The sequence below is a fragment of the Porcisia hertigi genome, chromosome 17 (assembly GCF_017918235.1).
Source record: "Porcisia hertigi strain C119 chromosome 17, whole genome shotgun sequence".
NCBI lineage: Eukaryota > Euglenozoa > Kinetoplastea > Trypanosomatida > Trypanosomatidae > Porcisia > Porcisia hertigi.
The window spans coordinates 783,279-806,056 of NC_090576.1; the positions used below are offsets into that span (position 1 = coordinate 783,279).

At 55.5% G+C, this 22,778-nt stretch overlaps 8 protein-coding genes across 8 annotated transcripts; all 8 read left to right on the plus strand.

Moving 5' to 3' along the window:
• Positions 1-563: 563 nt before the first annotated feature.
• JKF63_05523 (uncharacterized protein) lies at positions 564-3,161 on the plus strand (the record flags this gene model as incomplete). Its single annotated transcript, XM_067901481.1, has 1 exon — positions 564-3,161. One exon carries the CDS (start codon positions 564-566, stop codon positions 3,159-3,161), a length of 2,598 nt encoding a protein of 865 aa, XP_067758156.1.
• Positions 3,162-4,123: 962 nt separating this feature from the next.
• JKF63_05524 (uncharacterized protein) lies at positions 4,124-4,513 on the plus strand (the record flags this gene model as incomplete). The annotated part of the gene is made up of 1 exon (XM_067901482.1): positions 4,124-4,513. The coding sequence occupies one exon, from the start codon at positions 4,124-4,126 to the stop codon at positions 4,511-4,513; it is 390 nt and encodes a 129-aa protein (XP_067758157.1).
• Positions 4,514-5,786: 1,273 nt separating this feature from the next.
• On the plus strand, positions 5,787-7,934 carry JKF63_05525 (uncharacterized protein; the record flags this gene model as incomplete). Its single annotated transcript, XM_067901483.1, has 2 exons — positions 5,787-6,704; positions 6,735-7,934. The coding sequence occupies 2 exons, from the start codon at positions 5,787-5,789 to the stop codon at positions 7,932-7,934; spliced, it is 2,118 nt and encodes a 705-aa protein (XP_067758158.1).
• A 1,035-nt stretch (positions 7,935-8,969) lies between these two features.
• On the plus strand, positions 8,970-9,830 carry JKF63_05526 (uncharacterized protein; the record flags this gene model as incomplete). Its single annotated transcript, XM_067901484.1, has 1 exon — positions 8,970-9,830. The coding sequence occupies one exon, from the start codon at positions 8,970-8,972 to the stop codon at positions 9,828-9,830; it is 861 nt and encodes a 286-aa protein (XP_067758159.1).
• A 2,554-nt stretch (positions 9,831-12,384) lies between these two features.
• JKF63_05527 (uncharacterized protein) lies at positions 12,385-13,215 on the plus strand (the record flags this gene model as incomplete). The annotated part of the gene is made up of 1 exon (XM_067901485.1): positions 12,385-13,215. The coding sequence occupies one exon, from the start codon at positions 12,385-12,387 to the stop codon at positions 13,213-13,215; it is 831 nt and encodes a 276-aa protein (XP_067758160.1).
• A 2,426-nt stretch (positions 13,216-15,641) lies between these two features.
• JKF63_05528 (uncharacterized protein) lies at positions 15,642-17,129 on the plus strand (the record flags this gene model as incomplete). The annotated part of the gene is made up of 1 exon (XM_067901486.1): positions 15,642-17,129. One exon carries the CDS (start codon positions 15,642-15,644, stop codon positions 17,127-17,129), a length of 1,488 nt encoding a protein of 495 aa, XP_067758161.1.
• A 3,271-nt stretch (positions 17,130-20,400) lies between these two features.
• Positions 20,401-21,207, plus strand: JKF63_05529 (uncharacterized protein; the record flags this gene model as incomplete). Its single annotated transcript, XM_067901487.1, has 1 exon — positions 20,401-21,207. One exon carries the CDS (start codon positions 20,401-20,403, stop codon positions 21,205-21,207), a length of 807 nt encoding a protein of 268 aa, XP_067758162.1.
• Positions 21,208-22,277: 1,070 nt separating this feature from the next.
• Positions 22,278-22,646, plus strand: JKF63_05530 (uncharacterized protein; the record flags this gene model as incomplete). The annotated part of the gene is made up of 1 exon (XM_067901488.1): positions 22,278-22,646. One exon carries the CDS (start codon positions 22,278-22,280, stop codon positions 22,644-22,646), a length of 369 nt encoding a protein of 122 aa, XP_067758163.1.
• Between the last annotated feature and the right edge of the window lie 132 nt (positions 22,647-22,778).

Genomic DNA, 22,778 nt, shown 5'->3' on the forward strand with positions numbered 1-22,778 from the left:
TTTGAAGCCGCACACCCTTACAAACGCTGCTGCACCATGTCAGTGAATCCCCCCCTTTTTTTTTATCCGCGTGGACTCCCCGATACGCACGTCGCGTAAGTCATCGAGCCGTTCTAGCCCACGCGATTGCGACAAAATGGCCGTGGTGCTTCAATCGGGTCCAACTGTAGCGTGGTGGCTATGGACAAAATAAAAAATGGGCTCCTACAGGAATACCACCACCTCCACCACCACCGCTTTTATTCTCTTTCACTCTCCCCCCTCCCTCCCTCCCTCCCTCTCTCCCTCTCATACACATACACACACATACAAAACAGATCCATCTAGGTATTTCTCCACTCCTTTTTCCTGCCGTGGGTCTTTGAAAAGTCAAGAGGAGCGGCAAGTGCCAGAGACGTGCACATCTGCCATTGGCCTGATTTGCGACACAGTCCTGCGCTGTTCAACTACCTCTCACTCAAAACAGGGGCATTGAAACACCGTCTTTGGGAAACTTCTCTCTCCCCCCTCCCTTCTCCCCATCCCCGGTTGGTATCTTGTGGAGCTCTGAATTCTTTGCGCAAATGACCGAGCCAGCGTTCCGCGGCACACTCCTGCTCTTGCAGAACCGCACGCGCCGCGATCCCGAATCCTACCGAGACGAATTCTTAGCGCAGCTAGACCATTTCCGGGCCTCGAGCGCAACGGTGCTCTCCCAACGCACCCTCAACCCCCAGTTTGTCGCGGTGTTGAACTATGTATGCCAAGTTAGTCACTGCTACCCGAAGGACGCTGGTGTGATTGTGAACATCGTAGTTGAGCTTTTGCGGACATCGAAAGGGAACGGTCTCCCGAGCGACTTGCGTCTTGCACTCGTGAAGTCTCTGATTCTCTTGCGGGCTAAAGACCTCGTCACAACAGACCAGACTTTCCCCCTGTTCTTCGAGCTCCTGCAAGAGCGCGACAAGGCGTTGCGCAAGCTCATCTTGACGCACGTCGTGAGCGACATCCGACGAGTGAACATGCCAGGCACAAAGAATGGCGCACAGATCAACAAGAAGGCGCAGAGTTTTCTTTTCTCTGTTATGGCAGAGGATGACCCAGTTCAGGCACGCTGTGCGGAGATGGTCATGATTGATCTATACCGTCGGCGTGTCTGGAGTGACGAGCGCACTGTGGAGGTGCTCACCAAGGCCTGCTTCTCAAAGCATACTCCCATCTTGCGCACAGCACTACGGTTTTTCTTGCTACAAATGCCAAAGATCACTTCACTGGACGATGAGGATGCCGAGGATGCCGAGGAGCAGGACCCTGGTCGTACGATCTCGAAGCTGAAGCAGAAAATGAAGATCGTCAAGAAGACGTCGAAGCGCGAGCGAGTCTTGAAGCGTAGCGTTCGGGGGGCGAGACGCAAGTACGACCAACAAGAGAGGGAGGAGGAGCTCTTCGCGAAGCAACATGTTGACCCGATTCGCCTTCTGCGCGACCCGCAGCAGTTCGTGGAACGCCTTCTGGCGAAGTTGCAGAAGACGTCGGAGCGCTTTGAGATTCGTCTGCTGTACCTCAACGTGATTGCACGAACCGTCTCGGAGCACGAGGTGATTCACATCCCGCTTTATGGTTTCTTGGAACGCTACGCGGAGCCCTCCCAGCTTCATGCCACGCAGCTTCTCGCCCTTTCCGCGATGTGCGTACACAAGATGACTCCACCGGATGCAATTGAGTCGCTCCTGCGCACCATCGCAAATCACTTCGTCTCGGACCGCTCGTCTGCGGACGCGATCACAGTCGGCATTAACACAATTCGCGAGATTTGCAAGCGCCAGCCTCTCGCAATGAATGCAGATCTCCTGAAAGACCTAGCCGAGTACAAAACCCAGCGCGGCGACAAGGGTGTCATGATGGCAGCGCGTGCGCTCATCCAGCTGTACCGTGATGTGTACCCGGAGCTGCTTCCCGTAAAGATGCGTGGTGGAAAGGCGGGTGCCGCGGACATGACAAAGAAGCCTGTTTATGGAGCTGAACACGTATATACCGACATCCCTGGGCTCGAGCTCCTCTACGAGGGCAGTGATGACGACGACGCCACCGACACCAGTGACAGGGAGAGATCCTCCTCCGAGGATGACACCTCCAGCGGTGAGTGGGCAACGGACTCTGACAGCGAAGTGTGTGGTAGCGACATAGACGGTAAGTTCGTGGACGTGGCCGACTCAAGCGATGGAGAGGTGGGCGAAGACGACGATGCGTGTCCTCAGCTCGTGCCGGTACACGGGCAAGCCCACTCTGCTGCTGACCCGACCGGCCCAGAGGACGAGGGGCCACACAAGCGTCCACGTCTGGAGGGGGTTTCTCAGGATTCGGTGGCGTCGCAGAACGGTGCCGCGCTCAGCGACAATTCCGCTAGCAGCGCGTGCGAACAGACAGACGCTGACAGTGATGACGACGAGGAGGATGTCGGCGATGGAGGCGACGACGACGACGACGACGAGAGTGAGTTTGGCTGGGAGGAGACCTCCGATGAGGATGAGGATGAGGAAGAGAGCACCACAGAGGAAGGCGATGTCGAGGAGGAGCCCGCTTCCATCTCAGCCGCCTTAGCGAGAGCAGATGTTGGTGGGGGCTGGTACGAGGATCTCACAGATGGCATGAGCAGCAACGCCTCCTCGTCACGCCGACAGCTGTCTGTCTCGAGCTCCAAAGCATCCTCGAACGCATCAATGGCTTCGTCCCGTCTCTTGACGGATAGCGATTTCCAAAAGATAAGCCAGCTACGCGAGCAACATGGTAGCCACTTGTCGCTGCGAGGCAAGCTCAAAGACCGCGAGGCTCGTTCGAAGAAACGCCACGACCTCATTCACGGCATCAGCAATGACCTTGACGCACACGACATTGAGCACTTCACTGAGAAAAAGCGCGAAACAGATAAGCAAGCAAAGATCGAGAAGGCCCAGGAGCTGCGCAAGGCATCCTCTAAGTTTGAGCTGCGGCGCAAGAAGAAGAGTAAGCTCAACTCTACCCACGGCGAGCATTCCAAGCGCGGAAAGCTCTTTCAAATGACGAAGCGTTCGCAGCGCGTGGCAACAAAGCTAAAGAGCTCCGTCGCGGACCGCGCCACTCGTGCGAAGGAGATGAAGAAGAAGGATGTGAAGTTCCGCATTAAGCGTGGCTGGAAGGCGTAGTGGATCGCGGGGCATGGCGTTGGTGTTCGCCCCTCGAAAGGGGGTACCGCCGACAATATAAGTGTACCTCTGAAACAGCGATGGGGACGCATCGACGCCGATGGACAATACTTCTAGCTGCTGGACAAGAGTCTGGTGTTCGTGCATCATGTATGTTGGTGCGCACATGTTGAACGCGGTTGTGCTCCATGTCGCTTGCCTGCTTTCACCTACTGATCTCAATCGTTTAAGTTAATGATGACCTGTTCCCCCTTCATATTTGCAGCTCCCTCCCCTCATAGGGAGGGGGCGCTGTTGTTTGGTGATCACCACGCAGCTCCTCTCAATGTTGTCTTTGGCCCGTTGAAGTTTCCTGGAGAGAGGGCTCGGCCAGGGCCTGGAGAGCAGGGGGGGGGGAGGGAGATGGAGGTGAGAAGAGGTAGCACTGCATTCGAGGGAAAGGTTAAGATGATGGTCAGCTAAGAGTAAGACCGATAGTTATACAGGAAGGGTACTGAGGATACCGTCTAGGTGTGTGTGTCCGTGTGTCAGCGACAGCATCACGAGCGTCGCTGCTGCTGCCCCTCACAGATTCGCGTCATGTCCCATCCAACCTTTATTCCTTTACTTATGTTTCCCGACCATGACAGCGACTTTTTTCATTGGTCTGTTGTGAGACGCACGACGGCAGTGGTCGTTGGGCTCCGTGTCCCTGACACCCTTTGCATCGCTGCAGCAAGGCGCTTGAGCAAGGGTACCTGGACCGCAGATGGTCTTCTTAGATTCCACTCTCGCACTAGGATCTATAATATTTTTCCCGTTTCTCTGTCGATGTCTCTCTACCCTTTCACATCTCTACGCCCTCTCTGCAACCGCCACATCGGTGCTTATCGTTGTGGATAGTGTGCACGCACAACGGTGCCACCGTACACCATCGCCGCTTATCTGTTCAACTACGCGGCGCCACTCGTGTTCCAGGGGTCATGTCTCTTCAGGTTTTTTTCGACTTTTCTAGCAGTGTCCTGAGCCCCAAGTATGTGGGATTGTCGCCGTTCTATGCGTCCAAAGAGTCACGGTACGACACAAGCACACCGGGTTTTTTTTCTTCCATGTACGAGTACACCCTGTGCACGAAGCGGGCACTCAACACACGTATCATCGGCTTCGCTGATCCGACGCTACAGCAGTGCATCGACGAGCTGACACGTAATCTGAAATCCACCACCTTGGTACAAGACAAGGAAGCGACAGCGGCATTAATGCGACAGCGGCGCGGCACAGTCGATCCATCGCAGCTGCCCTGGTCGCCACGACCCGAGTACTTGATGTGGCTGAAAGCCCAAGGCCGCTTGGATGAGGCAACGGGGTCTTGATCGGCGCAGGACACAGGAGAGCGAGCCACTCCAATGGGGAACCGCTAACCCCCCCCGCCCCCTTGTTCATGTGCATTTTTATTGGGTTTAGCGGTATTATCGTATACTGTTTTGCGACCGGCCGTGTGTGTGTGTGTGCGTGTGCGTGTGTGTCGGGGGGGGGGGGGGAAGAGGAAACGATTGGCTTCATCTCGCGTCTGTTTTGCTCTCCCTCTGCCCTGTTTTTGGGGGGCGGGGCATCGGGGCGTCCTCTTTCTCTTGCTCATCTCGCGTGGGTGGGTGGTCGTCGTTGCTGAGGAGCGCATTTTGAACGGCGCATGCCGGCATTGTTTATTTCCTGAACTGCTCTATTAACCTTCTCTTTGCACTACCATCCCACCCCTCCGCTCCCCTGACCACCGCCAACGCCACCCCGTGCCTCAGTCCCGACCGCCATCAGGTGAGGATTTGAGCGAGGGTGGAGGGGGGGGAGGTGCGGTGGTGGTGGACAAAGAGAAATGTTCTCAGACGCTATGTGCGCTGTGACGATAAATAAATTTTCTTGTGTTGGTCATGGTCACCCTTGATGTAGTGTGGGTGTGTGAATGGACTACGTATGTCATGATGTGGTTATGTGACTACCTCAACTTCTTCCATCTCCCATGCCCCCCCTCCCCCCGAATAATGTCCTCCTAACCAAGCCGCTGCGGGCGACATTGTGTAAAGATGGCGTTGGGATGCATAGATGATGTGGTATTACACTTGTGTATTTTTGTGTGCGATCCCTCTCGGCATGTGGAGGAGTTCCCAATTGGGTGTGCAGTTTCACCACACCACCATTGTCTCCCTCCTCCCTCTTTTCAGTCTGCGGTGTGCTCTCCTCGCCCTTTGACTCCTTCGCACCGCTTTTACAGGTGTGGGTTCTTCTTCCAAACGTTTGCCAGATTCACACAGGGGAGGGGAGGGAGGGAGGGGGGGGGGGCGCAGACGTGTGCTCCCTACTCAGTATCTCTCGGCTCTCCTTTCCCACCATCGATTTGTGGTCTTGTGGCTGTCCAGCTTTGTATGCGCGGCGGCGCTCTTTTCTATTTTCCCACTGCTCTTCCATTACCGAGTGCTCCTCCTCAGACCATCACGCGCGTGTCTGTGAAAAATATATATTTATATATTGGCACCCCTAATTCATCACTGCGTCCTCCTGAGCGCGCCCAACCCACTCCGCTCCTCTCCCATTCTCTCCTCCTCCGCCTTTTCGTTTTTTTCTTCACTTGCAGTGCCGGCAGACGTCGCTGCCATGACTGAGCATTTCCCCACCGGTGCAGAAACGAGCGCCTCGCTCTCAAAAAAAAACCTTCCAGAAGGCAGTCGACTCATGCCATCAGACAACACGTCTATCTCCTCGAAATGGCACACTGCCGCTTCCTCATCCGACATGCGAAGCCGTGGCTTGGCTCGCGGTCGCCTACAGAATGGGGTAAGCGCAGAAAGCATCCGCCGGGCTGCAGGAAGTCGTATGTGCCAAGACACACGCCGCTACATGCAGGCTGCTGCGGCCAGCCGTCAGAATACAGTACACCAGTTGCTGAATCGCCTACAGACGTACAGAACCTTCCAGCCGTTCATATCGCCCCCGGCATCGTATAGGACCGGCTCCTTTGCACAGGAGCAGCCAATTAGCAGTCCCACGAGTTTCTCGCGCCGCAGAAAGTCTGCCGCAGTGGTGAGCTCGAGCCAACTCTGGCAGATGGTCGATAGGGTACTCGACACATCTGTGGCGCAGATGCTCCAGCACAATGCTGAAAGCAACTTTATCATGACGCTCGAGTCCGCTCTGGGCTTGGAGGCTGGTACGTCGATGGAAAAGATTCGTACAGTTGTAGAAAGTCGCAAACCGGGCTCGACCGCCAACGGTGAGGTGACAAGCGAATCGACAAACGAAGAGCGCGCGCCTCACCGCGGATCGCGTCAGTCCCAGCTGGCTGCCTCCACCAAATTCGCCGCGAGGTCCTCTTTTCAGTCACTAAACCCGTTTTTCGACCGCTGGAACGCTGAACGAGGTTATACGACGGCAGCCGAGGTGGAGGAGCAGCGCAATGCATGGCTCATGTTTGACCAGGAGCGACATCGCAGAGGCCGTTTGTTGTACCTCCAGGCCATGAAAGATGAACTAGACATGTTGCAAGGGGGGGAAACGAGAGATGTTGCTGACTCGGCGAACTCACTGTCATGTCCCATCGACTTGAACGATGCGTTGGACACCATCTCGCAAAGCGGCAGAAGTCACGGCACAGCGGTGCAGGCGTTCAACGATGAGGAGGCCGCGGCCAAGGCCGAAGGAGAGAAGCAGCGAACGCTGTGGCATACCTTCCGTGATAGTCCCGTGCAGGCCGTGGGTGCCAGAAGATCATCTTATGACACGGCGAAGGGCGCGCCTCAAATTGTGAGCGCTTACTTGGAATGTGCTGATCTGAAAGATTGGCTTTACTCTTCATGGGCGCACCGCACGCACCGACACGAAAGCGCTGCCCTCCGTATCCAGTGCGCGTATCGTGTATACCGGGCACGCCATGAAGTGCTCAGTCGGCGGTACGAGCGGCGGCAGTCTTTTTTGTCTGGCCTACACACTGAAAAGGAGGCTCAGCGCATATGGGACTTAGCATTGCAAGTGAAAACAGAACCGGTGACGATTGTCACTGGCGCTGACGCAACGATGCGGGCACTGCATTTTTTTATGGACAAAGTGAACGCTGTCATTGCGAAGCGCCGCGCTCGCAAAAAATATCAGCAGCACCAAGACGATGAGATACAGAACTACGCTGCTACGCGCATACAAGCCGTGTATCGAGGCCACCGCGCACGTCTGTTTGTGATGGAACTGCGTTATCCCGAGATCGCGGCGCATCGCAGGCAATTGCGGTGCGAGAAATATGCGACGCTAATCCAGGCGTGCTGGCGGCGCTACACTGCACAACGTCGGTGGTGGCGCGTACGCCATGCTGTGTCTGTTCTGCAAGGTGCATATCGATGTCATGCCGCACGGACAATGCTGGCGGTGAGGCGTTATAAACGAGACCTGGCGGCTGCAGAGGAACTCAACAAGTGCGCCTTACAGCGCATCGGGCAGTGGTATGCCTCGCGCCTTGCTGTCCGTACCGCAATCGGCAGCAAACATATGACAGAACTGCTCATCTTACAGCGTATCTGTCGCGGCTACCAAGGCCGGCAGCAGATTCACAAACAGGCGCGACTGATACGTCTGCGATGTGCTGTGCGCATCATCGAGGAGCATCGCCAGGACGTATTGAAAGTTCGACGGGCGATCGAAATGATGACGGCGTTGAGAGCGGCGAGCGCGGCCAAGCGCACAGCGCTGGTGCGCCACGACGCCGCCCTAACGATACAACGTGCATGGCGACAATTACACATACCGTTTCTCGAGTAAGGCTCTCACAAAAGCAACGGAACGACTGAGAAGAGGGGGAACAAGTGGTGGTGGTGGTAGTATCCTCGTCCTCGTATGTCTGCGTCGATCAACGTCACCCACACATGTGTTTTTTTTTGTTGTTGTTTTGAGAATGTCTCCTCCCTCGGCAGGCCATCGTGCCCCTCCATCGTCGCACAAACATACGGCTGCATTGAGACCCACACTTATGTCTCTTGTTCGTGATGTATACTACTAGCCTAGCAGCCGTGATAGACACCTGCTTTTTTTTCCTCGTTGATTTTGTCCAGGGTTGCTGTTCCCGCGCAGATTATCCTTCGATTCCACCGTCGCAAGTCTCGCTCGCCTCCTCGCTGGTTCCACGACCCAGAAGCGTGGCCTCGGGGATCCGAACTCGGGAACTGAGTGAAGTGCAGCAGCGGCACCTCGTAGGCGTTTTGTACAGCGGGAAATACTAAAAAAAAAAGAGGCCCTGTGAGGACAATGGTCGCGCAGGAGATTGTGAAAATATTGCAGCTTCACAGCTGTAATATTGGAGCCCCCACCACCACCACACACACACACACACAAGCACACACCACCGCCGCCCCGGAGACGAGTTACTGCAATGCTCTTCACACCCAACGTTTTCACGTGTTCTGCGCTTGACCGGAAGGGGGGGGGTGATGCGCTATTGAAAGAGGTCAGCAGATAATAGAGACACCACCTCTAGCTCTTGCTGGTTCTACGCTCAACCATCCACCCCGCCCTTCCCACACGACCACCAGTGGGGGCACATATCCGCCGCCGCCGCTCTTTGATATGCGTTCGCCTACTTGTATATGTGAAGCCCGCACATGCTTTAGCACCTTGGGAAATAATAGCACCTCTGCTCTGTTCTGTGTTTACTCTCCCCCCAAAGCGTTGTCAGCCCGGCTGCGACGGCCGATCCTCAACCGCACCCGCTCGCTTTCTCTTCCTCTTCCTCTCCCTCTCCCTCCCCACCTCTCCCAGAAAACCACCACCAAGGACATCTCCGCACCCGTAGCTAATCTAATGTCGCAGCCGTCACTCACAGAGGAAGAGTTGAACGATGCGCTGGACTTCTCCATCCGTGCAGCAAACACGGCGGCTTTTATCATCAACTGCGCTATCGATGAGAGGGAAAACGCCGGCCTTCAGGATCAGGGAAAGCCCACCGCGACCGACCTTGTGACGCACTGTGAAAAGCAGTGCAGGGACGAGGTGGTGAACATCCTTCGAGCAGGCGCTCCTTCCTACTCTATTCTGACAGGAGACGTGCACAGCAAGGTGGTGCTCGGTGACGGCCCCACGTGGATTGTTAGTCCGATAGACGGCATCACCAGTTTTGCGCACGGCCTTTTCGACTGCTGCGTCTCCATTGCTTTGGCAGTTCGCAAGGAGCCGGTGCTCGGTGTTGTGTGTGCCCCACGCCTGCATGAAGTCTTCACCGCCGTCAAAAATCGTGGCGCTTTTAGCAACGGCCAGCGCATTCACGTCTCTGCTGTCACCTCATTAAAACACAGCGTCGTCCTACTTCACCAAGGCTCGAACAACTCTGACACTGCCGTGAAAAGTGTGACGGCAATGCAGGCCGAGCTCGCCAAGCTTCCAGTGCAAGGGCTGCGGTGCAATGGGTCGGCAGCGCTGGATATGTGCTTTGTCGCTGCTGGTCGAGCAGAGCTCTGTTGGGAAGTCGGTGTAGAACCATGGAATGTTGCAGCAGGCACGATCATCGTCCGTGAAGCGGGCGGTGTCGTGCATGACGCTGAGAGCACCGAAACCTTTGACCTCACCAGTCGTGGTGTGTGCTGTGGCTCTTCCCTGGATGTTACCAAGCACGGCGTCGACCTGAGCCTGAAACACCACTATCGGAGCTGTGTGATGGACAAGTAATCGCGAGGCGTTCGAGCTTGAGGTGACATGTGTGGCTTAGAGGCGCCAAAGCTCATCCCTGCCCATTCTCGACAGAGACGTTTCTTTTTCGCTTGTCCCACAGCCCCCCCCCCTCCTCACTCACTTCACTCAGCACCCCCTCGCTCCCCTCCTTGCGCTGCTCTCTATGAAGAGTGTGCTCTACAAAATGTATTAAGGAGGACACGCAGGTACCTTGCATGCGAGCTTCAGAAAATTCGAGGGTTGTCATCTGTGACACCGAAGAGACGCATGTGGTCTTCCTGTCGTTGGGACTATGTGTCTTGGGTGTGCTCTGCATTCAGGTGTCTATGATACATGATGTAAACCAAACGAGGCGGCCCCCAACTCCATGCACTTTGGCCGTTCCCCTTCCCCCCCCCCCCCCCTACCCTGCCTTCCGACCCGAAGCAAATGGAATTGATAGGGAGAATTTGAATGACAGACCACAAGAAGAGCAGTGGCGCCCTGAACGACGGAGGCCTTTTTCTTTCACTCCCATCATGCATGACCAGCCTTGGAGGCTTTTCTCGCTGCATATTTCTCTTGAGCAGGCGAACATGAGATACAGCTGTTCTGGGCCACTCTAGCTCACGACGTCCCTGACGGACACAAACAGTTTTCAGTAAAGCGCATTGTTCTAGGAATCGGGATCTCACATTGATGTTTTGACAGAATTCGGTATCGTCACCTGTTCTTGGCGCTCTACCTCTCCAAGAGCTTCAGATTTTGCTGCCCACATACAGCTCCAGCTCATGAGTTTCATGCGCCCGCCTGCGTTCTCCAAAGTCCCCCCCCCCCAAATCCTCACGCGAACGAGGTCCATGGGAAGGGGCAGCCCGCGTTAGTCAAACCGTGTAGCTCACCCCCGGCGTTTCTGAGCCGCACGTTTTCGGGGGAGGGGTACAAGTTGAGCGGACTTGGATGCATGTCAGAATTCGACGGTACGCGCGCCTCGTCCTGGACGGCCACCAAGAGGTAAGCCGACGCGCCACCTATAGCAGGGGTGGGCCTTTGGCTGTATATTGCACATATCTGGGAGTGTGTGTGTGTGTAACTGTGGATTTGCGCACAGCGCTCCCTGGCGACTGTGTATGTTTTCATGTTCACGTCACAAAAGCTCAGGGTTGGGGTGGTGGAGGCACCCCGGTAATATGGGTGCTAGCAGATTGCTTCATCTTCACTTATTGCCCCTCCCCCCCCCCCTAGCGTAACGAGGCTGGCTTGCTCTTGGGTTGGCGAACAGATGAGTGGGTGCAGGTGTTGCCGGATGCGGTCTCGCCACCGCGGAGGGACAGTTGCTGGTGACGGTTGCAAGGAAAAGCCTAGCTGCTTTTCGTACCCCGTTGTCCGGTGAACCCTCGTGCTGCGCGCCATGTGTTGCTGCGTGTGCTGGGGTGCTGTGCTATAGTGTTCCCTTAAATTTCAGTGTGATGTGTTGATCTCCACCTTCATTGTGAGGCAGGATTCGTGACTGCAGTTGACCTCCCTGTAGTGTGCATGAGACCCCGCCGCGACAGCAGTGGTAAAGTCGAAGATGAGGTGATGCTAACAGGGAGAGAGGGCGCTAGTCGGCTGTTTTATCTTGAGCCTTCATTTCCTTGTCCACCTCTCCCCTGAGGGAAACAGATGTACGCTGTCCACTGCATGCGGTCCTCGCGATATTTTTCATGATGTCTGACAAGGGGTTGTGACGCTTGTATACGTGGAGAAACGCGTTTTCCTTCGTCTCTTGAATGATAGCCGCTGCCATGTACTCGGGCTATGCCGTTTTCGATGAGCGTTGCTCTTCCACCAATCGCAAGGAACTCTGGGGAAAAGTAAAAGAGAAGCGGTTTTGATGAGCGCTCTCTTTTAAGAGGTGTCGGTTTTCGCTTGCGCAATGGGGGACATCACATGCCATCACTTGACTGAATTAGCGCAATGGACGAGCAAAAAATGCCTGCGAACAAAAGTCTGCGCAGACGGGCTCGCTGGACGGCGCGCCACATTCTTTTTGCTGTTTTTCGATTTTACTCATATCGCTTCGCCACCTCCTGCTGTCCCTCCTGTCGTTTTGGCAGATATGACCCCTGACCCCCCCCCCCAAAGAAAAAAAAGAAAACAGTGGTCATGCGACCTGAGTTGATGTATGTATCGCTGAGACGCAGGGGACCGAATCGAATTGTGCCTGTTAAGTCTGTGGGTGCCAATTTCGGTGCTTCTCTTCACGCCCCCCCCACCCCCCCCCCAACCCTGAGACACTCTTACTCATTTTCTGCATCTTTTGCCACCCATTTCCCTATTATCTTCTGCGCTTCTCATGCCGGCATGCCTCGAAAATTACGCTCCCCTCCCCTCTCCCCGCGCCACACACACACATTATGCCGCCACGGTGCCCTGCCTCGGATGCATATCCGGTTAGCTTAGTGGTGAAACTCCGTTGTTTGGTGCCCTCTTTTTTTCGTATATCCTCCCCTGTTCTGCTTTCCCTTTACACCCCCACGAGGGTGTAGCAGCGCCGTTGCTCAACTTTGTTCTCTTCTTTGGGACAGACATGACAGAACGACCACCACAAGAGCCCATAGAGGCGCAGTTGGAGGCGATCCGAAAGGAGGTGACATGCCACCCGCGACTTTCTCTCGCCGTGCCCCTCGATAGGTCGTCGGATATTGTGAAGGAGATGGAGCACGACCACGCCTACCTCGCTCAGACGCTCTCGCTTTTCGGAGCCTCGCCGTTCTCCACGAAGCAGTACAACTTTGGCACCATACGCTACTCGCGCCGCGACGGCAATTGCTTTTACCGCTGCGCCGGTTTTCGCCTATGCGAGCTCATCGCCGAGAACCCGAGTAGGGCGGACGAGTATGTGGCGCTGCTGAAATCGAGAGAGGCGATTCTCTCGCAGTTGTTCGGTCCCTTTGTGCTCGAATTCACAGCTGCCTTGGAAGAAATTTTCAGCGGTGTGGCGGACAAGACGATCACGGATGTTGCGCAAGTGTACAACTACTTCATCTCTGACGACAGCGGCTACGTTGTTGCCGCCCTGCGTTACTTCCTTTCCGCCTATCTCCAGGAGCACGAAGCGGACTATGAACCCTTTGTTGAGGGACTCGGTTACGGCACGGTGCGCGACTACTGCAACGCCGAGGTGGAGGTGGTGGATCACGAGAGCGACAATGTGCAGGTGGCAGCATTTGCAAAGGCGTTCAACATTTGCATTATAGTCTACGCACTGGACCGCAACGCAGGCACTAACATCACGGAGTACTCTTTCAACGAGGAGAGCAGTAGACGCAATCCGTCACTGGTGGTGAGGCTTTTGTACATGCCCGGGCATTTCAACTTATTGGGTGGTGATGCGGATGGCGGAAAGGGGGTGAGTTAGTGAGGCCGGCTATTCGGCAGATGTAGACTGTGGGAGGCGTTTGTGGGCGGCCATTCTCTGCACGCCCCCCCCCCCCCGAGAAGTGACGCTGCCTGCCCTTGGGGGTTGCATGCGACCGGTGCGGTTTGGGCTGGGGTGCGGCAGCCACTTACTGCGGGGCTGCAGTTGACGCCTCGCCTCCAGATCACAGACGTCAAGGTGCGCAGTTGTGCTGTAGAATGGCCCGGGGCAGAGTAAAGAAAAAGATGCACGAGTCGTCCTATGGTCTCTCTCGAGCGAGTGACGAAGGACTGCATGCAACCCCAGGCACACATCGAAATGGCGCAGAGCGACGCTGCAGCACTCGGCAAGCGCATTGTCACGTCGATAAGCCTATCCTGTGCGGAGGGAGTGATGTCCATGAAAGGGTGTGCACAACTGCGACCATCGACACACACTTTCGACTCGATGCCCCGTTTGTAGTGGACCTCGGCGCGGTCACGAGCACCAAGTGCCTGTTGGGGCGGCCGGATCGACGCAGAGTGCTGCGTCATGGGAGGAGTAGTGCGCGGGGAGGGGGGGGGAGGCGAAGGCCAGCGCCAGATTCGCACCGCCAAGGGCCCCGCGCATTTTCAGGGACGGGCAAGAATCCGTCGGCGAACACACGCGATCGCGCAACTTGCAAAACCGAGGTGATATTGGCACTGGCTTAGGTGGATCGAGGGGCCCGGGAAGAACTTCAGTAGGATCTTTTTTTTTCCATGCACTGAGGCAATGCATATATTCTGCCAAGGGGGGGAGATCCATGAGCGGATGAAAATTTTGGGCGCTAGCAAGGCTCTCCGTCGAGATGCACCAAAACACTATTAACGGAGAGTGGTGAAGAGCGGTGCGCAGCCGCCTCCATGAACACCAAAGCCAAGGGCGTTTCACGCCAAGCACATCAGCGGTCTTTCTCGACCGATATCTCGGCAGTGCGCTGCACTCCATGGTTTATTTGATTACGGCAGTGGGCGCGGTAACTCCGGAAAGGACGTCCGCGTGAGGATGTTACAACACTTGAGGGACCTCCAAGAGCCCCCAGAACACGGCATTGCTGACGAAGCGCATGATAGCTGGGTTTCATTCACGACGAGACCAACGCAGCTGCACCTCAGGGGTGATAGGCTCCCGGGAAGGAGCTGGGCGGCCAGGTTCCCGTGTGGCGTAGTGTGCGGCGGTTACTGCATTAGGTGACAGCATAAATCCAGTATTAGTGGCGTGGAAGCTCACGGAAACGCATTCTGTAGCGCTACTGACGCTGTCTGTGCGTCACAAGCTCTTCTTTTTGGTTTTCCCCCCTTTCGGTGTGTTGTGCTGGTGTGCGCATTGTTGCTCTACTACCCACAGACCCCAGACAGAGTCCCTTGATGTCGGCACCTCACAGGAACGCAGAATCCGCTCCGCGAGGTGCACGTGCAATGAAGTAAGGTCCATTCGCTCGTGTCCACCGTGCGGGGGAGCTCGGGCCAACATTAGCAAAGAGGGAGGGGGGGGGGCAAAGCAGCGAGCTAACTGTTACCACACTGTCGGTATGTACGAGTCTTTGTACAACAACAATCGCTTCGCCTTCGTCGTAGAAGTTGAGGGGGGGGGGGGAAGCTTCTTGCTTCTCCCATCCCCCTTTTAAATGTATCGACGTCGTGTACTATGGGAATGTGCTGAGGAGTGCTCCCTTCTGTGGAGGAGGCAGTGATGGCGATTATGATGGAAGGGGGGGGGGAGAGGGTGTGTGAGGGGCACCTGGACATCCCTCGCACCTAATCCACCTAGTTCTCCCATGATAACGCGGACAGGACACGGTGTGTAGTTTCTCGTCTCGTCCGGCCTCCTTGCTGTAGTACATTTGACTCTTTATCCCGCTCTCAATGTTTTTTCTCCTGGCGTTACTTATGGATGCGTGCGACATTCCCTTTCCGCCAACACACATACACACATCGTATAGGGCAGTAAACAGCAGGAATGACGGGAGCGCAGTAACCCTTCCCCCCCCCTTACACACACACACACAAAGAAGCACGCCTATACTTCCATATTGCTCATTTTGAACATAACTTCCTACGGGGTTGTGTGTGCGCGCGCTACAGCTAGACTTGTTCAGCTGGCCGGCAAACCTACATTTGATCCTCCAGGCATCCAGCGGGCGTTGGATGGTGCAACAGTGCCCTGAATTTTGCTCCCCCGTCTTTTCTCGCTGTGGTGTCCTTCTGACAAGGAATATCGCCTGTGCAAGAACCGCTCAGACGCACATAACCGCTCCAGCGGTTTTCCTTCTCTTGCTGAGCACTGCGCGACACTCGTTTTATACACCCACTGCGCTTGGCGTCGTCTTCTGTTCACGTCCACTTCACGACCCAAAGTAATCTGAGGAATTGGCATATAGGCCCCAAAGGTGCACCTCGCATACGATGTCCGAACACATGCAGGACGAAGCTGTCGTGGCTGCCAAGATGCCAGCGGCAGTGACCGAGAGCGCCGACACGGGCGCTAATGATGATGAGGCGCAGACCACCAACTACATCAAGACAGATCTTGGGGAGATGAACGTGATAGAGTCCATGTGCCCCAGGTGTCAGGAGACGGGAACGACGCGCCTCATGATCACAAACATCCCCCACTTCAAGGAGATAATTGTCAGCAGCTTTGAGTGCCTACATTGTGGTGAACGCAACAACGAGGTGACGTTTGGCGGCGTCTTTGGCCCCAAAAAGGTGCGCTACGAGCTGCAGGTGGCCAGTAAGAGAGACCTTGATCGACAGGTGGTGAAGTCTGAGTTTGCCACCATCACAATCCCAAGTTTAGAGCTGGAGATTCCGCCCGAGTCGCAGAGGGGTAACCTGAACACTGTCGAGGGCATATTGACTCAGACATATGACGGCCTTCAGCAGCAACAAGCGCTTCGCAAGATCCAGAACCCAGAAATGTACGAAAAGATCGAGGCGTTTTGCGCTAAATTGACGTTGTACCGTAGCGGTGCTGTTCCCTTCATGTTGGCCCTCGACGACCCGGCGGGCAACAGTTATATTGAACCAATCCACGACTATTACCATCCCACAATCGATCCGCAGCTCACAAAGTTCGAAAAGGAGCGCACGGACATTGACCGTCAGCTGCTCGGGGTCGCTATTGATTATAACACGGAGCGCACCCTGGAAGAGGAGAGAGATGTGGAAGAGGGTCAGTTCAGCGATGTAACGCAGATCCCGTGTGATTGCCCGGCGTGCCGCCAGCCTGGATACCTCAAGATGCACGAGTGCGATATCCCGTACTTTAAGCAGACAATTATCATGGCTTTCAAGTGTGACCACTGCGGTTACAAGAACAACGAGATCAAGACGGGTGGAGAAATCAACGCGAAGGGGCTTCGGCTCACCCTCCACGTGACGTCGGAGGACGATCTCCGGCGCGATGTGCTCAAGTCGGAGACCGCCACGTTGATTGTTCCGGAGGTACACCTCGAACTGTCGCCTGGTACCTTGGGTGGCTTCTTCTCCTCTGTGGAAGGAACCATCACTCAAGTGCGCGACCAGCTCAAGAGTCTTCCGCAGGCTGCCTTCGCTGTCGGCGACTCGGCCGACGAAGCATCAAAGTCGATGCTCCAATTCGTAGAAGAGCTAGACGAGCTACTGACGCTCAAGAGGGAGTTCACGTTTATTCTCGATGACCCTCTCGGGAATGTATACATTCAAAACCCCCGCGCACACCTCCCTCATCCAGATGACATCGACCCGAAGCTGGAAAGCGAGGCGTACATCCGCACGGAGGAGCAGGACGAGGAGCTCGGGATCCTTGCCATGCGCTGCAACGAGGAACAAGCAGATAATAATGAGGCAAGGTGTGAGACTGAGGACGAGGAGGACGGAACCGTGGCTGAGCAGCTGGAGAGCGATGTATGAGAACCCGAGTTCTCTGTCGACACCTCTGAAAAAGAGAGAGAAGGGGCTGTGTGTTATAGCAGATACGCAGTAATCATTTTTGTGGACGGCGTTTGCGTATACGCCATGGCACTTTTTTTTTTGTAATTTGGCGTAAAGGGCACCACACGGGCGAGAGTATGCAGTACGGCTTCAAGCTGTGGCAGCGGTGGCTCTGGCTTTGTATCCGCTTTATTTCACTCGCCCTTATCATTTGTCCTCTCAACTCGACCAGACCACGAGATGTGAGCAAAGTGCCGCGTCCGATGGCCTGTTACCCCTCTTCGTACACGTGTGTATAAACAGAGGGTCATGGGATTGTCTGTTTAGGCGATGATTAACTGCCACTAAGTAGCGGCAGCGACGTTAACCAAAAAAGCAATGCAATGAATCGCCACCCAAAGGCACTGTTGCAAGGGACACCAATAACCCTCGATTCGGGGGGAGGGGGGATCTGCGTTTTTTGTGCGAGTGTGTTTTTTCCCTCGTATTCTCCACCCCCCCCCCCCACACACACACACACACACGTTGAAGGGTACAGCGAAGGTACTTGCCAGCGTTTCCGGGAGTCGCAGCTGATTTGTCCCGCCGTCCCTCCCTCACTCCCCCCCTCTCGCCACCGGCCCGCCCATCCCCCTCCCCCCCCCCCCACACACACACACTTCTTCTTTTACCCGGAAAAAGCGACGGCGGTGGGTCCACATAGGTGGCACAGATTCACACCATGTGAGGCCTGGAAGGGATGTGTGTCTCGCATTCCCCCTCTCTCGAGATAATGGTAGCACCCCGACACTTCTCACTGTATACCTTATTTGTAGGCGACTGTGATGGCTTGATTTGACATCTCGCTAGCAACCCCAGCACGAACAGATCATCGACCGTCTGCCAACACTTCTGGGGTGCCGCCATCCTCAACGACCGCATCCAACGTCTTTTCACCTTTTTCCACCTTTTGTTTTTTTGCAAATACAGCTCAACACCCCTGCGGCACATTGTTCTCCTTTTTATCGATGCGCTGTGCACACTAACTCATGAGCGGGGGCAGCACAGTCCTTGGTCCTTGAAGGATAGGAGGTCACAAGGCGGTTGCGTTAATCGCCGGCGCGGCGCCGACTGTGAGGGCAAAGGTGGAGGGGGAGTGCGGTGAGAGGCGGGGGGGGGCTGTTTGTACCGTGACCCCCACCCCCACCACAGGAAAGAAAACACAAACAGCATAAGAGATATTGGCGTTATACTGGCCGTGCCCCCACGCACTGGGTGCGCAGCAGAGCCAGAGAAGCAAGTCCCTACCATAAAGAGGTTCTGAGTCTGTCAAACCTGCCGCTTTAAGGTGATGCCACCGCTCAGCGCATCGTTCGTTTTCCACTGTTTCCTTATTCCTCGATTCTGTGATCCGCTATGGCGAGGGGGGGGGGAGGGGCACGAGACAATTGAACTCGGAAGTGTGGGTCATGTACGTACTCCCTGTAGGTGATGAGGAGTACGTCGCACCTTCAGCGAATCAACCATTACTTGTGTTGTGCCACGTCAGTTCTAAAGGGACTATTCATGATGCGGAGGTGTGCGCGGTAGTCTGGTGGAATCCGATACGTGACGGTGGAGAGCACCACGATTGGCTGCACGCGTGATCGAGCGGCTGGGGAGACTCGCAGATGCACGCGGAAGCGTTGGAACAAAATGCCTAAATTACTCGAGGGGCGTTGACTGGCAAAGGCTGCAATGAGCGTGGCTGACTGCACTTTTGGATCTATTCCCATAGCGGAGGACATACGGCCCGACATGAGGAGATGGTTCATTGCTGCAGACAGATGAACAGGGAGGTTACCGTCAAAGAGTGGAGGATTGGTGGTGCGCAGCTTGACGACTCAACGATGCAAAATGTATTGTAAAACGCACATCTAATGAGGGGAGGTCAACGATTGGTTTGGCGAGGCACTCGAGGCTAAAAAAGTACGCCCCGCCCATGCGTGCGCCGCGCCCCATGGAGGTTTGGCATGTCAACTCATGGATGTGCCAGGGAGTTGAGGCGTTCGCCCCTCCAACGACGCAATGTAGGGGCAGCAGAAATGACGAGTTCCTCGCTGCCGTGTCGTTCAATTTTCTACGAACGCCGAGGCAGGGTGCGTGTACTGAGGACTTCAGATTACCGGCACGCACCGAGCAACAGGTGCCGGTGATGGTGATGATGATTCCGGCAGCAGATGGGTTCCGTGGCGCTTTGGACAAAGGTCAAACTGAAGTCGCCACCACACACACATACACCCGCTCGTAGGGTACCTCATTACTACACCGGCGCAATAAATGCCCTCCATGGAGAAAGACCAGCTTTGAGGAATGTGGGTGCGTGACCACCTCGAAAGTCTCTTGGGATGCCAATGTATCACCTTCTATGAAGGCGTAAAGATTCCTGTTCGCCGATGTCTTTGGATTGCCATGTGGTGGTGGTGGTGGGGGTGACGACTCCTCTCTAACGAGCCGCATGGACTGGTGCACGGCCAATTACATGCTGAGCGGTGTTCGGAGGCCACTGTGAATGCACCACTGTCCCTCACGTTAACGGCGTCCTTTACATTGACGCAATACTGAACGCGTTGGGAGTCGTGTACTTTGGCCACGCAACAAGGGAAGCCTTCATTGCATCGACCTGCAGCAGGCACGCAAGATCCCCTCTCATTTCATCATGTGAACACAGCACAACATCGAGCCATGTGCTGCACATTAGGGGGTCTTCACCCCCCCCCCTCACACACACACAAAAAAAATATCTTGTTTCTTGGAGGTGCAGCTCACCTTGACTTGGTCAAGACATTCCTATCTGAGTGTATTCCGTAAGGCTCACTAGAACATACGGACACGGTCGTCATGGAAGTCTATGACTCACCTACGGTACCCGATTCCCGAACCAGGTGCGAGGGGTTACCACTAGCGAGGCCAGAGGCTAGATGTAGTAGGGTGCATGTGCATTCTCTGCAGCAGACAAACTCAAGGTATATACATGTGGTTATCTGTCCCCCTCGATAAGCGGCGCGCTTAGCGACCCTTCATCACCACCACCCCGAAGGTCGGATCGATTGAGACCAGTGTGAGGACTCGCTGATGGTCCACGGTGCAATTTTTCCTCCCCCCCCCTTGTTTCCCCTCCTGCCACTCTCTTTTACTCACAGACTGGAAAAAAGGACACGACGCCTTTGCAACAACAACCAAATCCATCCTCTAGCGACAGCCATATACAGACCCTGCGGGGTGGTGCAAAATGTCGGCACGCGCGAGGGCAAGCGAGGAGGGGACTAAGATGGCGGGGGGCAAGGGACTTGCCGAGCTGTACCATCAGCTCCTTCACGACGGTGTGCGGCTTCAGAAGGAGCTCGAGGCATATTACCTACGCCAGGAGGGCTACATTCGCAAGCGCGTCGCGGTGTTAGACGAAATGCAGGAGAACATCGCCGACGAACGGCGGTGCTTAGAGATACAGCATCAAGAGTGTCGCGCACAGATCAGCGCGGCACGGAAACAAACGGCGGGCTTGTTCTCAGAGGAGCGGAGAGTGGCACAGGCAGTGCAGAACGCACGAGCTTCCCTCGCAGCCCAGGAAGCGGAGATCGATAGGCGCCTTGAGGAGCTCCAGCGAGAGAAAAATGTAGAGGATGCGTCACTCTTGAAGGTCATGGCGCGTCAGGAGGAGCTGGCCCAGCGAGAGGAGCAGTTGGTTTCCCGTGAGCGTCGAACATTTCTGGAAGAGCAGGACCTGCAAAAGGCGCTCCTCGAGATGCGCTCCCTCACCTCCGAGATGGAGGAGCGGCGCAAGTCGCTTTTACGCAAACGCGATACCGTAGTCGAATGGGACCGAAAGCTTGAGTCCCGCGAGCGAGAGCTGTTGGGCTGTCAGGACAAACTGCGAGAGAACCTGAAGGCGTTGGAAAGGGAGGAAAGTGTGCTTGGCATTCACCCTGCGCAACGCACCGCTGTTACCCCCGCCGTGTCTCAGCGAACAGTGATGGATGACCACGATATGTCGATTGACCGCGACAGCTCCTGTGAGGAAATTGAGTATGAAGATTGACCCCGTGGGCATTGGCCCACAGTGTCTCGTTACGGTATGCCTTGTTCGCCCGCAGCAGGATCAGGACAAACAAGCGCGCTACTTTTTTTCCCCCTTGGCATTCCTCCCACTTTGCTAGCGCTTTGTTTCCCAGGTGCGTCATGTGAGGAGTGGAGTGTAGGGAGAGCGGGGTGGATGGGCGCCTCTGTGTGTCGAGAGCATTTCGATCATGGATGCGTGCCTCTTCACATCTCAACCCCCCCCCCCCCCATCCCCGCCCTCGCCCTCCTCCCCTCACTTCAATTTAGCGTCTTTGTGCACGCGAAAGGAGAACATCTCTACCGCGGCGGCGTGGAAGCCGTTGTAGTGGGCTTTACAGAGGATGCTCATGCACGTGCGAAAGGTGATACGCCGATGTGGCGAACATAACGAAGGTTGGTGCAGGTTGGGTGGATATAACAAGTGACAGAACACAGTGCAGTGTACGGTGTTAAATGGCGAACGTGTTTCTTCACAACTTACCCCTCCCCCCCAGTACGTCTCGTCCACAGCTGCCATGCGTACGGGAGCTCCGAATGTGAGGCACCAATTTCTCCTTTTGCTTCGGCATTAAGGTGCTGCTTCCCTTTTTTTTGCAGATGTCACTGAGTGAACGGAACCCAGACACAAACTCATATTTCCAGCCAATTGCGAACCAGCCCACTCACTCACTTGACCGCACTCCCTTGTGTGATCAGTCGTGGGAAATGCAGGTCAGGCTGCACGGCACAACTGAACACGGCATTGGCACAGTACAGCGATGGAGAAAGGTTTTTCTTTGACTCTCGCAACGTCACCTGACTTTGCTGGGCGCATCGGCCGTTGTTGGAGTGACCGCCCGTTCGCAAGAAGAAGCGGTCCAATGAACGTTTATCCCTCGCGTGAACAACAGTAATGCCTGCTGCCTTGGGGAGTTGGTCCGCTGACTCGGACGTCTTTACACGTCTCTCTGGCCACGCGAGGTGTCAACAGCTCCAACGACAGGTGGTAGCGAGGCGAAGAGTAAGACCGACATCGCCGAGGTGGACAATGTGCATGCCAAGCACCGTCGAATGCGCTTCCCGAGCCGTCTGCACACCCAATCCAGGTACAAAGATGAGGGCAGGGTGAACCCAATCAAAACCACTGTGACAACAAGAATGCTGTTGTCAACGGCATCCACGCCGAAGAGGGCTACGCACATCACCATCTCCGCTTTACAGACTTGCAGAGTCTCTCCAGTGTGTGCAGCCAGTGACAAGAGGACACATTCACAGGGCTGTAAACACTCCGCCGCCTGTCAACGAGATGTTGATCGGTCTCTTCCCGAGCCGGATCTGTGGCGGTCTCGCATGTGCGCCGCCTACCTTGCACATGTGGATGCTTGCAATTTGCGTGAGGCGCCGAGGGAGGACATCCATACCGACCGGATCCACAAATGACTCTTGGCTTCTGTACAAGGTCCTTACCCCTTTAGGTGAATGGTCATGGCTGCTACCAGCGAGCTTAGGTTCTCTCTGATCGACACACCTGAGTACACGGAACAGCCGACGCCCGCTACACAACCAGCAAGA